The sequence below is a fragment of the Phaseolus vulgaris genome, chromosome 4, assembly GCF_000499845.2.
Source record: "Phaseolus vulgaris cultivar G19833 chromosome 4, P. vulgaris v2.0, whole genome shotgun sequence".
Taxonomy (NCBI): Eukaryota; Viridiplantae; Streptophyta; class Magnoliopsida; order Fabales; family Fabaceae; genus Phaseolus; species Phaseolus vulgaris.
In genome coordinates this window covers 18260289-18273321 of record NC_023756.2, presented here as the reverse complement: position 1 = coordinate 18273321, position 13033 = coordinate 18260289, and the positions used below count along the sequence as shown (strand labels likewise).

The following is a 13033-nucleotide window of genomic DNA, read 5'->3' as shown; positions in this document are numbered from 1 at the left end:
CGTCCCTAGCTTGGTCTTCTTGTCCTAGACGCTCCTAGCTTGGTCCTAGACGCTCCTAGCTTGGTCTTAGACGCTCCTAGCTTGATCTTGGATGTTCTTGACTTGGCTCTTGCTTTTCATGAATGGTTGTGCTTGGCCCTCTTCCATCAGCTGTGATGTAGAGGAAAAATTTCTGAAAAGATTTTTTCCAATCTCTCGCTACATCTAAGCAAAGTCTGAAATCTCTATATTCAGACAAGGAGCAGATGAAGTCTTCTGTGAGACATGAGAAATATTTAAAATGATGCTTAGAAAATACCCAAATCATGGGTTTGAAGATATTTCTCAACTGAGCATATTTCTCACTTGTCTTGGATCTGACACAAAAATGCTCTTAGATGCTCGGATCTGACACAAAGATGCTCTATCATGGCTCTTGATGTAGAACAAGCGACAAGGATTATTGATACATTGACATCAACTAATTATCAAGCCCAACATGATGGACAAGGTCTTCAGAATAAAAGGTTGTTAGAAGATGCACTCTTGGCTAAAATTAAAATTCTAACACAACAAATTGAACAACTAACCGCACAAATGGCTAAATTGTCCCAACAATTATATGTTGTTCATTCTTCTCAAAGCCAGAGTCAACCAATCAGGTGTAATTTTTGTGGAGGTGATCATCCTAAACGTCACTGTTTTTATCAGAATCATTCACCTGAAGCTGAGAATTCATTTGTTCTGGAAAGAATGAGTAAAGCTGAAGACGCCCTAACAAAGATTATGATCGCGTAGGAAAAGAGCATGATCACGATTAGGAATATAGAGATCCAGATGGAACAAATGGCCAAAAAAATTGCACAAATAATTTGACAAATAAGAGGGGGGTGAATTGTTTGACAAATAATTTTCACAAAGATTGGATAGGAATGAAGTTTTTATCAACAATCACAGAATAAGCAATCAAGGAAGCCAAAGAATCAAAGCAATGAAAACTATTTGCAAAAAATCAATCATTTGAAACTTCGTTTTAATCGGTTGTTTATAGCAGTAGGTACAAAAATCAAATCAAACAGTTTATAATGAGTGAGTGAGAGAGAAAGAGATTATAACCACTTACAGTCCCCAGAACAACCCCTGGGTATTCCACTAGCAATCAATCATAGATTACAACCACTTACAACCACAAAGAGGTGATCTTGAAACCACAAGAACACTCACCCTCTTTGCCTTTCACACAACCCTAGTCAGAACACCCTTTGACCTTACAAGCTTACAAACTTTTACAAGTATAGAAAAGAACAATTACAAGAATAAAAAAGGAACAAATTACACTTGGTATTTCAGGAATCACAGAGCTCCACAGATTAGATCTTGAACCTGTACCGACCAGGTCATCGGGTGTGATGACGTGGACAAGAGAAAGGTAGGTGGTCAAGAAGTCAACATAGTCACCGTATGTAGAAGCGGCGTTCTGCAGTATACATAATTGGTTATCGCCGAGATGTGTCACCGCCAAGATGAGTCATCGCCCAAGAGAAGGACATCGCCTAAGCAAGACGTCGCCCAAGTAAGACATCCCCGAAGAGTCAACCCGCGTGACAGAAGCATTTCGCAGAGAAGAGGGCCCACACGATGGAATAACCCTAAGTTGGGTGGCAGCGCTGTGGGACCCTCCGTACAGAATAAACGATCAAGTCAAAGGGGCACGTGATAATGCCCACGTGCTCATTAAAGATCCTAGGAATAGCGGCGCAAGGACCTTTTCCAAGGAACTCTAGATAAGAGCAGCAGCGCAAAGGTAAACCCTAGTTTCCACCTATATAAAGGGCACTAAGAGCCCTAGTAAGGGACGGTTTTTACAAGCTTTAACCTAATTCTCATAGTTACACAGAGCACTAAACCCTAGTTGTTCTTGAAGGCGCACCCACTGTGAGCACAAGGCAATTGGGGCAACACCATTCTAGTTCACAGTTTTTAGTCACTCAGCACAGTTTCTTCGACCACCTCCCAAGCGTGTGTCACTTTGATGTTTCTCGCTAGCTGACTTGATCGTCGGAGTGCAAACGGCCGCGAGGGCGCCCCTTTGTTCACTTCTTTCAGGTACTCACAGACGGAGCAAGACAAAGGTGCCCTAGCTCGCGAGGACAGGCCACGCGCAAAGACGATCCCGGTCAGCCGGACGGAACATTTTGCGCCCACCGTGGGGCTTGATATAAAACATCAGTCCCACCACACAACTTTTTCAGTTCCAGTTGCAGTTTCCAACCTAGTTCCAGCCCTCAAATCGCAGATAGTCAAGGGGGGCTTCTAGAAACCACGAACATGAGACCCGCACGCACTAGGAGCGAAGAGATGACCATACAACAAATCGTGGAGAAGCCCTCCAATCAGTGAATGAAGAAGCCAAGGCTGACCAGTTAAGGCCATTCCTTGAGCGCGGAATGTGGCAAACCTCAAGTTGTATTTCAGCTAAGATATTCATGCTTAATGCTTTCTCTTTGAACAATGTGTGATAAATCTGTTCTTGGAAGATGATGCATTTAACTTTGTTGATTTATCTGAATTGGCACATGATAAGTTAACCTAGCTCGGTATAAGTACGAGCATAGGCGCTCTGTGGAATTGATCTGTTTGTTGATTTGTTTAAGCACAACACAGGTAAAGTCAACCTAGCTCGGTGTCAGTGCAACCACTCGAGTATAGGCACCCCGTGAGTAAATGGTTACCTAGTGCCAAGTAAGATAGGGGCATGAGTACCATGTAGGAGAGCCCGTCAGCTCGACCCAAGGGTTCGGAGGAGGTCATCGGTGATTGGGCACAAGAGGTGGGTCGTGAGCTCAACTCAGATGTTGGTCAGCCCAGAAAAGGTAACAAAGATAAAAAGATATTTTATTTGTTGTGATAATATACTGGAGATAAAAGATAAAGAGATATTTTGTTTGCTGTGATATTATTTTGGAGATAAAAGATAATGGAATATTTTATCTGTTGCGATATTATTCCAAAGATAAAAGATAAAGACATATTTTATTTGTTGTGATATTATTTTGGAGATAAAAGATAAAGAGATATTTTGTTTGCTGTGATATTATTTTGGAGATAAAAGATAAAGAGATATTTTGTTTGCTGTGATATTATTCAGTAGATAAAAGATAAAGAGATATTTTATTTGTTGTGATATTTGTACCGACCAGGTGATGTGAATGTAACTACAAGAATACATGATTCTTTGACATTCTTAGGAGCAACTTGAGCTGGTCATAAATGGCACCTTACTTTAGAATTGGATCAATGTTCTAATTCAAGAACTCACCAAGACTTAGCACCAACCAAGACTCATATGGAAGTCCATATATTGTCAAATGGAATCAAAACACAAGAAATGAAGAACAAGAATTGAAAGCTGGACAAAATTGAAATAATAACTACTGCACCGAACAGAAACTAGAAGCAAAGCTGGAAAACAGAAATTCAAACGGTAGAAATGAAAAGAAACAACAAACAAAGCTAATCTACCAAATAGAATTGAAAGAACATGAAGGAAGAACACTTATAGAAGGCGTTTGCTGGATTTTGAGCATTGGAAGAACACTTCACGCCACTTGGTTCCTTGATCCAAGATAAGTGATGGAGTGCCGCCACTTGAAGCTCACCATAGCTCACAAGATAAGGCAAAGGAAGAAGAAGACCCAAGACTCACAATTTCTCTTCAAATTTGAGTATAGTCTCTCTACTATAAAATTCCAATCTGAATTGTGAAGGACCTAAGCCCTCCTTTTATAGGAGTAAGGGCTGGTCATTTACATAGCTTATTCCCTAAGCTACCCAAAAAACTCCTAAGATCACACCCCCCTTACTAAGCTCACTCCCCAAGCTTCTAGAATTTGCTAAACTAAAGCCTAAAGATGCTTTTACAAAAGAGGTGTCTCATGTTTCCCTCTAAGCACCTTTCTAAACATTATTCTATATTATTTACAATTTAAAAGAAACTATAAAGAGAGATATTTAATATGAAGCCTATTATTTAAGAGTTTGTAGACTTCTTTATCTTTAGGCTTGATCTTCTCTTTGACTTCTTTTAATTTGTGAGAAGACTAGAAGGAAGAACTTCAAATGTGTAGGTGAAAATCCTCTTCCTTCATTAATAAAATCCTCTCCTAGTGGATATCCATCATACTCCCCGAGTTGGAGAGAATTCGTCCACGAATTCAGTACTCCTGCATAAAACAAAGTCAGTTTGCTATTATATAAGAGCAGACAAGAAGAAATGGGCAAACATGACTTATCACTTTGAAATGTTGGGAGTTCAGAAAAAGATGGTTTATACACAGACCATGTTGGAAAAGATTGTTTAGGAATTATATTATTTGGTAAAATAGGAGATATGAAAAAATCATCCTTAACATTCTTTATCCAATATGGTGTGGAAGTAGGAACATGAGGTAATGAAAATGACAAAGAAGAAGAAGACCTTGTAGGCGTAGCACGAGTCAACAAAAGTGATTGAGTTGAGAAGGCATTAAGACTCGGTTTATCATGTACTTCAATTTCCTTTTCATTTTCTTTTTGAGTTTCTTTGGGATTGGTCCTATATGCTAGACGATGTGGTAAAGAAACCCTGGGCATTAAGTCTATTTGGTGTTCAATCCCTCTTAGAGGTGGTAAGCCTTTAGGAGGATCTTGAATCACATCTTCATAGTCCTTTACCAAATTGTCCAAACATGTGGGACTATCCTTAGCCGACTCACAGTCAATAGTCCTAGGAATAGCTAAAAAAATAGGCTTTTGAGTAACTATTACCCTTTTAACTTGTTGTGTGGACATGAGAAGGCTTCTCTTGGAATTTTTTATATCATTTTCTTTCTCTCTTTTTTCTATCATTTTAACTTGGTCCTCATGTACTTCCTTTGGAGAGAGAGACTTAAGAGTGACTTTGTGTCCATGGAAGTGAAAAGACATTTTGTTGGTAAAGCCATCATGAAAAACTTTTCTATCAAATTGCCATGGCCTACCTAAAAGAATATGTGTGGCTTCCATTGGGACAACATCACACAAGACCTCATCTTTATATTTACCAATAGAAAATGTAATGAGGACTTGCTTGTTAACAACTATCTCACCCACCTCACTCAACCATTGTAACTTGTAGGGCTTGGCATGAGAGATGGTAGGCAATCCAAGTTTGTCTACCACTCTTGTGCTTGCCACATTCGCACAACTCCCCCCATCCACAATCAAAGAGCATACTCTATCACTAATAAGACACCTTGAATGAAAAATATTTTCTCTTTGAGTTTCATCAAAAGGTTTTAAAACTTGTCCAAGCATGCGTCTTATTACTAATAGGTCACCCTCATGTGGGCTTTCACTTTCACTCTCACTTGGGGATCTAGAAGGTGAGGAATGTCTAGAAGATTCGGACCCATGCTCACTACTATCTACCCCATCATGCATATACATAGCTCGTTTAGAAGGGCAATTAGAAGCAATATGTCCATAGCTTAAGCATTTAAAACACTTCTTACTAGACGATTTAGGTGGTGATTTAGGCCTAGAATTGGAAGTGGAAGGCTTAGACTCTCTAGGTTTGAAAGTAGAGTCCTTAGAAGGGATATTTGAAAAAGAGTTATTTTTATTTTTCCAAGAGTGGTAGTAGTTATCCTTAGAAGAATTTTTGAAAGCATTTTTCCTTGCAAGTTGATTTTCAATTTTGCTAGCAAGGTGCACCACACTTTCCAAAGAAGAATATTCTTGTAACTCTACCACGTCTTGAATGTCCCTTCGAAGGCCACTCACAAACCTAGCTATCTTAGCTTCCTCACTCTCATCCATATTAAGTCGAATTAAAAGCGTGTCTAGTTGTTTAAAGTAATCATCCACACTTAGCGTGCCTTGATGAAACCGTTGGAGTTTCAACATTAGGTCTTTCCTAAAGTGTGGGGGTACGAATCTAGCGCGTAAACATGCTTTCAAATCGTTCCAAGAGACCACGGGCGGCCTCTTGTGTAGGTCAATGTCCATGAGGTATTGATGCCACCATTGCATGGCATAGTCCAAAAATTCTAAAGAAGCTAACTTAACCCTATGCTCATCCCTAACCCCATTTACATCAAAAATTTGGTCCACCTTAGCCTCCCATCCTAAGTATACATTGGGATCACTTTCACCACTAAAACTAGGAAGTTTTACATTAGGAGAACAAGGGCCAGCCACATGTTGGCGCCTCTCTTCATGGTGATGATGTCTTGGCCTTGGATTATCTTCATAATAACCATGGGAGTGCCTTGAAGAATGCCGACTAGGAGGAGGAGTTCTTCTCTCACGGTTGTGATGCATTTCTTCTCGGTTTAACTCCAAACTTTGGAGTCGTGATTCCATCTTCCTTATCACCTCAAGATAGTGAGCATTGGATTGTTTGACATTCTTTAAGTCTTCATAAAGGGCTGCCTTTTGTGGTGAGCACGGTTTGGAGGACTCTCCACTAGAGAAATGAGCCATGAGCAGAAAATACACAAAAACAGAAAACAAAACAGTGAAAGAAACTTGTTAAACAATTAAAAACAGTGAGATATAGGTTGCTGGAAAAATGCCCAAGAAAGCACTCAAACCACTCCAAGAAAATATTCTGTCCTCAACCAAGCCTTGCTTGTGAAATGGAGTAGCTTCAAGTGAAATATGTTACAGCAAACCAACTTACTTAAGAACAAGTCTCCACACAACTTTTAAGAAGAACAAAAAGACAAGCAAGAAAAAGGTGTAAACAATAAAAGCTAAACCAAAAACAGAGAGTAATGTATGACAAACTAGAAAGAATATGAATGAAAGACAATCAAGAAAAATAAGGAACTCAATGAATAAAGAAGGCACACAAAAAGAGTCCTAAAGAAAAGTGCTAGAGTAGATGAAAGAAAACAGAAAACAGCTACTGGAATTTTTTTTTTAAAAGCAAACTGTGCTATGTTTACAGATTTAACTGTACCGATTGAAAGCGAACTGGAATGTGAAAAAAATAACCACAGAAACTTCAATGTCTTAACTCAAAAATGGCACTGGAATGAGGTAAAAACAGTAAGCCAATTGAGAGAAATAAATTTTTCAAAATTGCTGCCCAATTACCGTATTCTTTTCGGCAGTATTGTACACTTTTCGTATTTTATTTATCATTTTTTGTGTACTTGAAATTTTTGAGTGATTCTTTTTTCTATGCTTTTGTAACACTTTGAAGTATGTAAATCCAAATTTTCACAAATTTCCTATGAGCCAATTAATTGCAGTAAATTGAAAACAGTAGCACGTTTGTAAGAAAACAGAATAGCCTATTTAGGAATGAAAAACAGTATGATGAACTAGCAAAGACATAATGGAAATTGTGTAAAGGAACTTGTATAGAATGAAAATACAAGCATGAACTCAAATCTAAAAAGGAAAATGCACAAAGGATCAAGCAATAAACTCAAAAAACAGAAAGTAAACCAAAGCAAGAAACAATTAAAGCAATAAAAGTACTACTAGAAGTAATGACAATTATGGAATAACATGACTAAGACAAAACTTGACATGATTACAAAATTAAAAGACATATAACAAGATATAACCACAAGTGAAAGGAAGCTTAAGGTCAGCTCTAGGAAGGAGAATGCCATTCCACAAGAGCAGCCATACTCATATGAACAATGAGTGATAGAATCCTTTTCACAAACACATGGTGTTACAAAAGAAAACAGCAAGAAAAACACAAAATAAATCCTAAAACAGAATGGTAAACAACTTGAATTTAAGAGCTCTTGAAATGTAAAGTGCAATACAACTCAAAATTTAAGCAAAAACAAGCCTAGACTCTAGATACCACATGATGTGAATGTAACTATATCTCTGATACCACATGATGTGAATGTAACTACAAGAACACATGATTCTTGACATTCTTAGGAACAACTTGAGCTGGATTTGAAAGGCACTTTACTTTAGAATTGGATCAATGTTCTAAATTCAAGAACTCACCAAAACTAAGCACCAACCAAGACTCATATGGAAGTCCATGTATTGTCAAATTGAATCAAAACAAAAGGAAAGAAGAACAAGAATTAAAACTGGACAGAATTTAAAAGCTAGCTACTGAACCAAAACAGAATTAAGAACACAATGCTGGAAACACAAAATTAAACGGTAGAAAAAGGAGTAAACTCTAGGAATCAAAACTACCGAATGGAAAATTGAAGAAAAGGGAAGAAGAACACTTATAGAAGAAGATGCTTGCTGGATTTTGAGAATTGGAAGAAGCCATTCACGCCACTTGGAACCTTGAACCAAGATAAGTGATGGAGTGCCACCACTTGAAGCTCACCATAGCTCACAAGATAAGGCAAAGAAGAGGAAGACTCAAAACTCACAAATTCTCTCCAAAATTGAGTATAGTCTCTCTACTATAAAATTCCAATCTGAATTGTACAAGCTAAGCACCTTTATTTATAGCCTAGAGGTGCTGAAAAATAGGTGGGAATTTTCAAATAAAACTCATTTGAAATTCCCACCAAAAACAAGTCACATGGGAGGTGTGACCTTTTTCTACTATGACACCTCCTAAAACTACACCTACACCCCCCTACTAAGTCACATGGACAAAGTGACTCTCTTTAATACATTCACACCTATTTATTTAATATCCACACCTCCTACAAGAGTCATTCAAATGATGCTCTTTTATTTAATGCTTGGCCTTGACCCTCATGGTTTGGACTTGGGCTTCTTGGGCTTGGGCCTTCTTGGGCTTGGGCTTTGGGCTTGGGCCTCATCTTTTGCAAAGACTAATAAGAAGAACTTTAAATGCTTTGGCCCTTGTCCATCACCAGGTCATCGGGTGTGATGACGTGGACAAGAGAAAGGTAGGTGGTCAAAAAGTCAACATAGTCGTCGTATGTAGAAGCGGGGTTCTGCATATGCATAGTCGGTTATCGCCGAGACGTGTCACTATCCGAGAGAAAGACATCGCCTAAGCGGACATCGCCTAAGTAGACATCGCCTGAGTAAGACATCGCCCGAAGAGTCAACCCGCATGACGTAACCATTTCACAGAAAGGGGGCCCCACATGATGGGATAACCCTAAGTTGGGTGGCAGGACTGTGGGTCCCTCCGCGCAGAATAAACGATTAAGTCAAAGGGGCACGTGACTATGCCCACGTACTCATAAAAGATCTTCAAGGAAGGCTGCATGCATGACACGTGATTAATTAGGGCACCTAAATAGTATGATGGCACAAGAGATACGGCGCCCAAGTTAGAACCCAAGCGGCCACATGGTTAATCATTGCACTCTAGATAAGGGAAGTCCATGTGCCAGATACGCTCAGATCCCAGGGGTAGCGGCGCAAGGACTTTCTCTAAGGAACCCTAGATAATAGCAAGCAACGCAAAGGTAAACCCTAGTTTCCACCTATATAAAGGGCACGAAGAAACCCTAGTGAGGTACGTTTTCACAGTTGCATGAGTTTTAACCTAGTTCTCATAAAGTTACTCAGAACAGTAGTCCCTAGTTGTTCTTGACGGCACACCCAACTGTGAGCACAAGGCAATTAGGGCCAAACAGTTTAGTCACACAGTTCCAGTTGTTGAGATTACTATACAGTTTCTAGTTACTTTGGTGTTTCTCGCTAGCTGACTTGAGCGTCGGAGTGCAAACGGCCGCGAGGGTGCCTCTTTGTTCTTCTTTTTCAGGTACACACAGACGAGGCAGAACGAAGGTGCTCTAGCTCGTTAGAGCAAGCCACGCATAAAGACGACCCAGGTCAACCGGCCAGAACATCTGCCGCCCACCGTGGGGCCGATATAAACATCGGTTCCACCACACAAGCTTTCAGTTCCAGATTCCAAATAAGTCGAGAGGATCCCCAGAGAGCCATGACCACCCGACCAGCACGCGCTAGGAGTGAAGAGATGACCCTACAACAACTCATGGGCATGGTGCATGGGCTACAAGACGCAGTGGCAGCCTCTAAAGTAGAACAGGAGCGCATGCAGGCGGACCTAACAGCCTCTCAAGCAAGAAGCGAGGAACTCCACCGCACCAACGAGGAGTTACGCCATAGATGGCGTGGCAGAGATGAACCGGAGGCTGCATCCCCACCCAGGGAATTCACAACACCATTTTCACAGGCAATCTTGGAGACGGCAATTCCCAATACGTTCACAGGACCCAAAGCGACCTTCACGGGAATGGAGGATCCTGAAGCACACCTCACGGCGTTCCACAAACAGATGTTGCTGGTAGGCGGGTCAGACGCCGTTAGGTGCAAGCTTTTTATGAGCACCCTGACAGGAATGGCCATGGATTGGTTCATCAGCCTCCCAGAGGGCCACGTCACGTCCTTCGCCCAACTTTCACAACTATTTAGAGAACAGTACCTGGCCAACAGAACTCTCGCCCCAATCTCGTACGATCTCTTCGACGTCAAGCAGTTCCAAGGAGAAACCCTAAAAGAATACATAAGCCGCTTTGGGGCACAGGTGGTGAAAGTAGGCACCAAGGAGGAACCCATGATTGTATACACGTTCAAGAAGGGGGTGCGTCCCAGATCTTTCAGTAAAACGCTTAACTGCAGTCGCCCCAAAACCTTCGCCGAGATAAGGCGACAAGCGGTAGAACATATTGCCTCAGAAGGTGAAACGTACGAGAAATGCACAACCACTGCGCCAGCGCGTCCCAAGGCACAGATACGCTCGCAACCTGTTCGGGTTCACCAAGCCGTCACAGAAAGAAAACACTTGGACAGGAAACGCGCTTACGAGCCACGGAGGACCCAACCTAAGGGTCGAGTAGAGGAAGGGAGAGAAGCAAGCAGGCCGTCGATTAAAGCTGACAAGGTGCTGGGACCTCGCAAGGAGTCATGGTGCGAATTCCACGAAGCATTCGGGCACCATATTAACAACTGTCTGGCGCTTGGTTATCAGTTGGATGAGCTTGTGAAGAATTGTTTCCTGAAGGATTACTTAATGGAGAAAAAGGCGGGATGACCGTCAGGCTCGCAACCGGGGGGCAGTGAGGGGCAGCAGCACGAGGCGGCCGTTCTCGGTGAAATCCACACCATAGCTGGTGGGTTCTCGGGTGGCGGGTGTACTGCGTCACAGTGTAAGAGGTATGCGAGGTCCGTAATGTCAGTGGAAGTTTTTGAGGACCATTCGCCCGATGTGGACATCACGTTCACTAAGGAAGACCTCAGGGATGTTGTGCCGCATGACAACGATCCCATTGTGATCTCGCTCGTCACGGCAGGGAGGACGGTTCATCGGGTCTTGGTCGATCAAGGGAGCTCGGCAGACGTGATGTTCTGGCCGAACTTCGAAAGGCTACAATTATCGACGGACCAGCTGAGGCCATATGGGGGCTGCTTATACGGTTTTGCGGGTGATCAAGTCGAAGTCAGTGGATACATTGAGTTAAGAACAACGTTCACATATGGGGCCGCTTCGCGCACGAAAAAAATCAAATACCTTGTCGTGAACGCCCCCTCAGCATATAATATCCTATTGGGAAGGCCAACACTCAATAGGATAGGAGTTGTACCCTCCACGAGGCACATGAAGGTCAAATTACCTTCAATGGAAGGGGTGATCGTCACCATCCGATCTGACCAAGAGGAGGCAAAGAGATGCTACGAAAACAGCCTCAAGAACAGGCGATCAGTGTGCCATGTGACCACAACACCACCTCTTGGTGCGAGGAATGAGCATAAAAATCGACGGGCTATGGATGCAGCGTTAGAGGGGACCGCCGAAGGCGACGTGGTCCTGGATGTGGCATTGGAAGGAGCCACCAAGGGCGACGTAACCATGGAAGATGTCGAGCCGAGGTCTGAGAGCAACGCTGGAGTAGAGGAGGAGGAAAACTGCCCGGAAGCCGCCAGGGAGTGAAGCAATGTGAGAGCATTGCTCGCTAATGAGAAGAGGCCTCGGCCAATTGGAGATTGGCTCGAGAGGGAGATCGGCGGCAAAACTTTTAAGTTGGGGAAAACTTTAGACGGCGAGACACAGGAACAGATTGCCAAGGTGATAGGCAGGCATCTGGACGCGTTCGCGTGGTCTGCCTCGGATATGCCGGGAATCGACCCCGATTTTTTATGTCATCGTCTAGCAATGGACTCTCAAGTCAGACCAGTCCGACAAAGAAGAAGAAAATTCAATGAAGAAAGGAGACAGGCGACAGAGATGAAACGCAAAAACTCCTCGAGGCAGGCCACATCAAGGAGATACAGTATCCGGAATGGCTCGCCAATGTTGTATTGGTAAAGAAGAGCAATGGGAAATGGCGAATGTGTGTGGACTTCCCAGATCTAAACAAAGCCTGTCCAAAGGATTCCTATCCTTTGCCAGGTATAGACGCCCTAGTGGACAGCGCAGCAGGGTGTAAGTTGTTAAGTTTCTTAGACGCATTCTCGGGGTACAACCAAATTAAGATGCACCCCATGGACGAGGAAAAAACTGCCTTCATGACGGAGAAGTCGTGTTATTGCTACAAGGTGATGCCTTTTGGGCTGAAGAATGCGGGGGCCACGTACCAGAGGCTGATGGATAAAGTGCTTGCACCTATGCTTGGGAGGAACGTACAAGCTTACGTTGATGATATGGTCGTAGCATCCCTGGAAAAAAACCAGCATATTGCTGATTTGGAGGAGCTGTTCGTTACGATAGCCAAATATAAATTGAAGCTGAACCCTGAGAAGTGCATTTTCGGCGTGGAAGCAGGAAAGTTCTTAGGTTTTCTCTTGACCGAGAGAGGGATCGAAGCAAACCCTGACAAGTGTGCGACCATCTTGGCGATGAGGAGCCCTGCTACGGTTAAGGAGGTGCAGCAGCTCACGGGTCGGATGGCCGCCCTGTCGTGATTTGTGTCTGCTAGTGGAGAGAGGGGTCACCCGTATTTCCAGTGCTTGAAAAGGAATAATAGGTTTGTCTGCACGAAGGAGTGTGAAGAGGCTTTCGTGAAACTCAAGGAGTACTTGGCGAGCCCGCCGGTTCTGTGGAAACCTCAAATTGGAGCGCCCCTCAGGTTATACT

General features: G+C 42.5%; 1 protein-coding gene and 1 pseudogene across 1 annotated transcript; one reads left to right on the top strand and one right to left on the bottom strand.

Moving 5' to 3' along the window:
• Positions 1 to 206: 206 nt before the first annotated feature.
• Positions 207 to 312, bottom strand: LOC137838962 (small nucleolar RNA R71; annotated as a pseudogene).
• Positions 313 to 9880: 9568 nt separating this feature from the next.
• LOC137838408 (uncharacterized) lies at positions 9881 to 10993 on the top strand. Its single transcript, XM_068647653.1, has one exon. It carries the CDS (start codon positions 9881 to 9883, stop codon positions 10991 to 10993), a length of 1113 nt encoding a protein of 370 aa, XP_068503754.1.
• The last annotated feature ends 2040 nt before the right edge of the window (positions 10994 to 13033 follow it).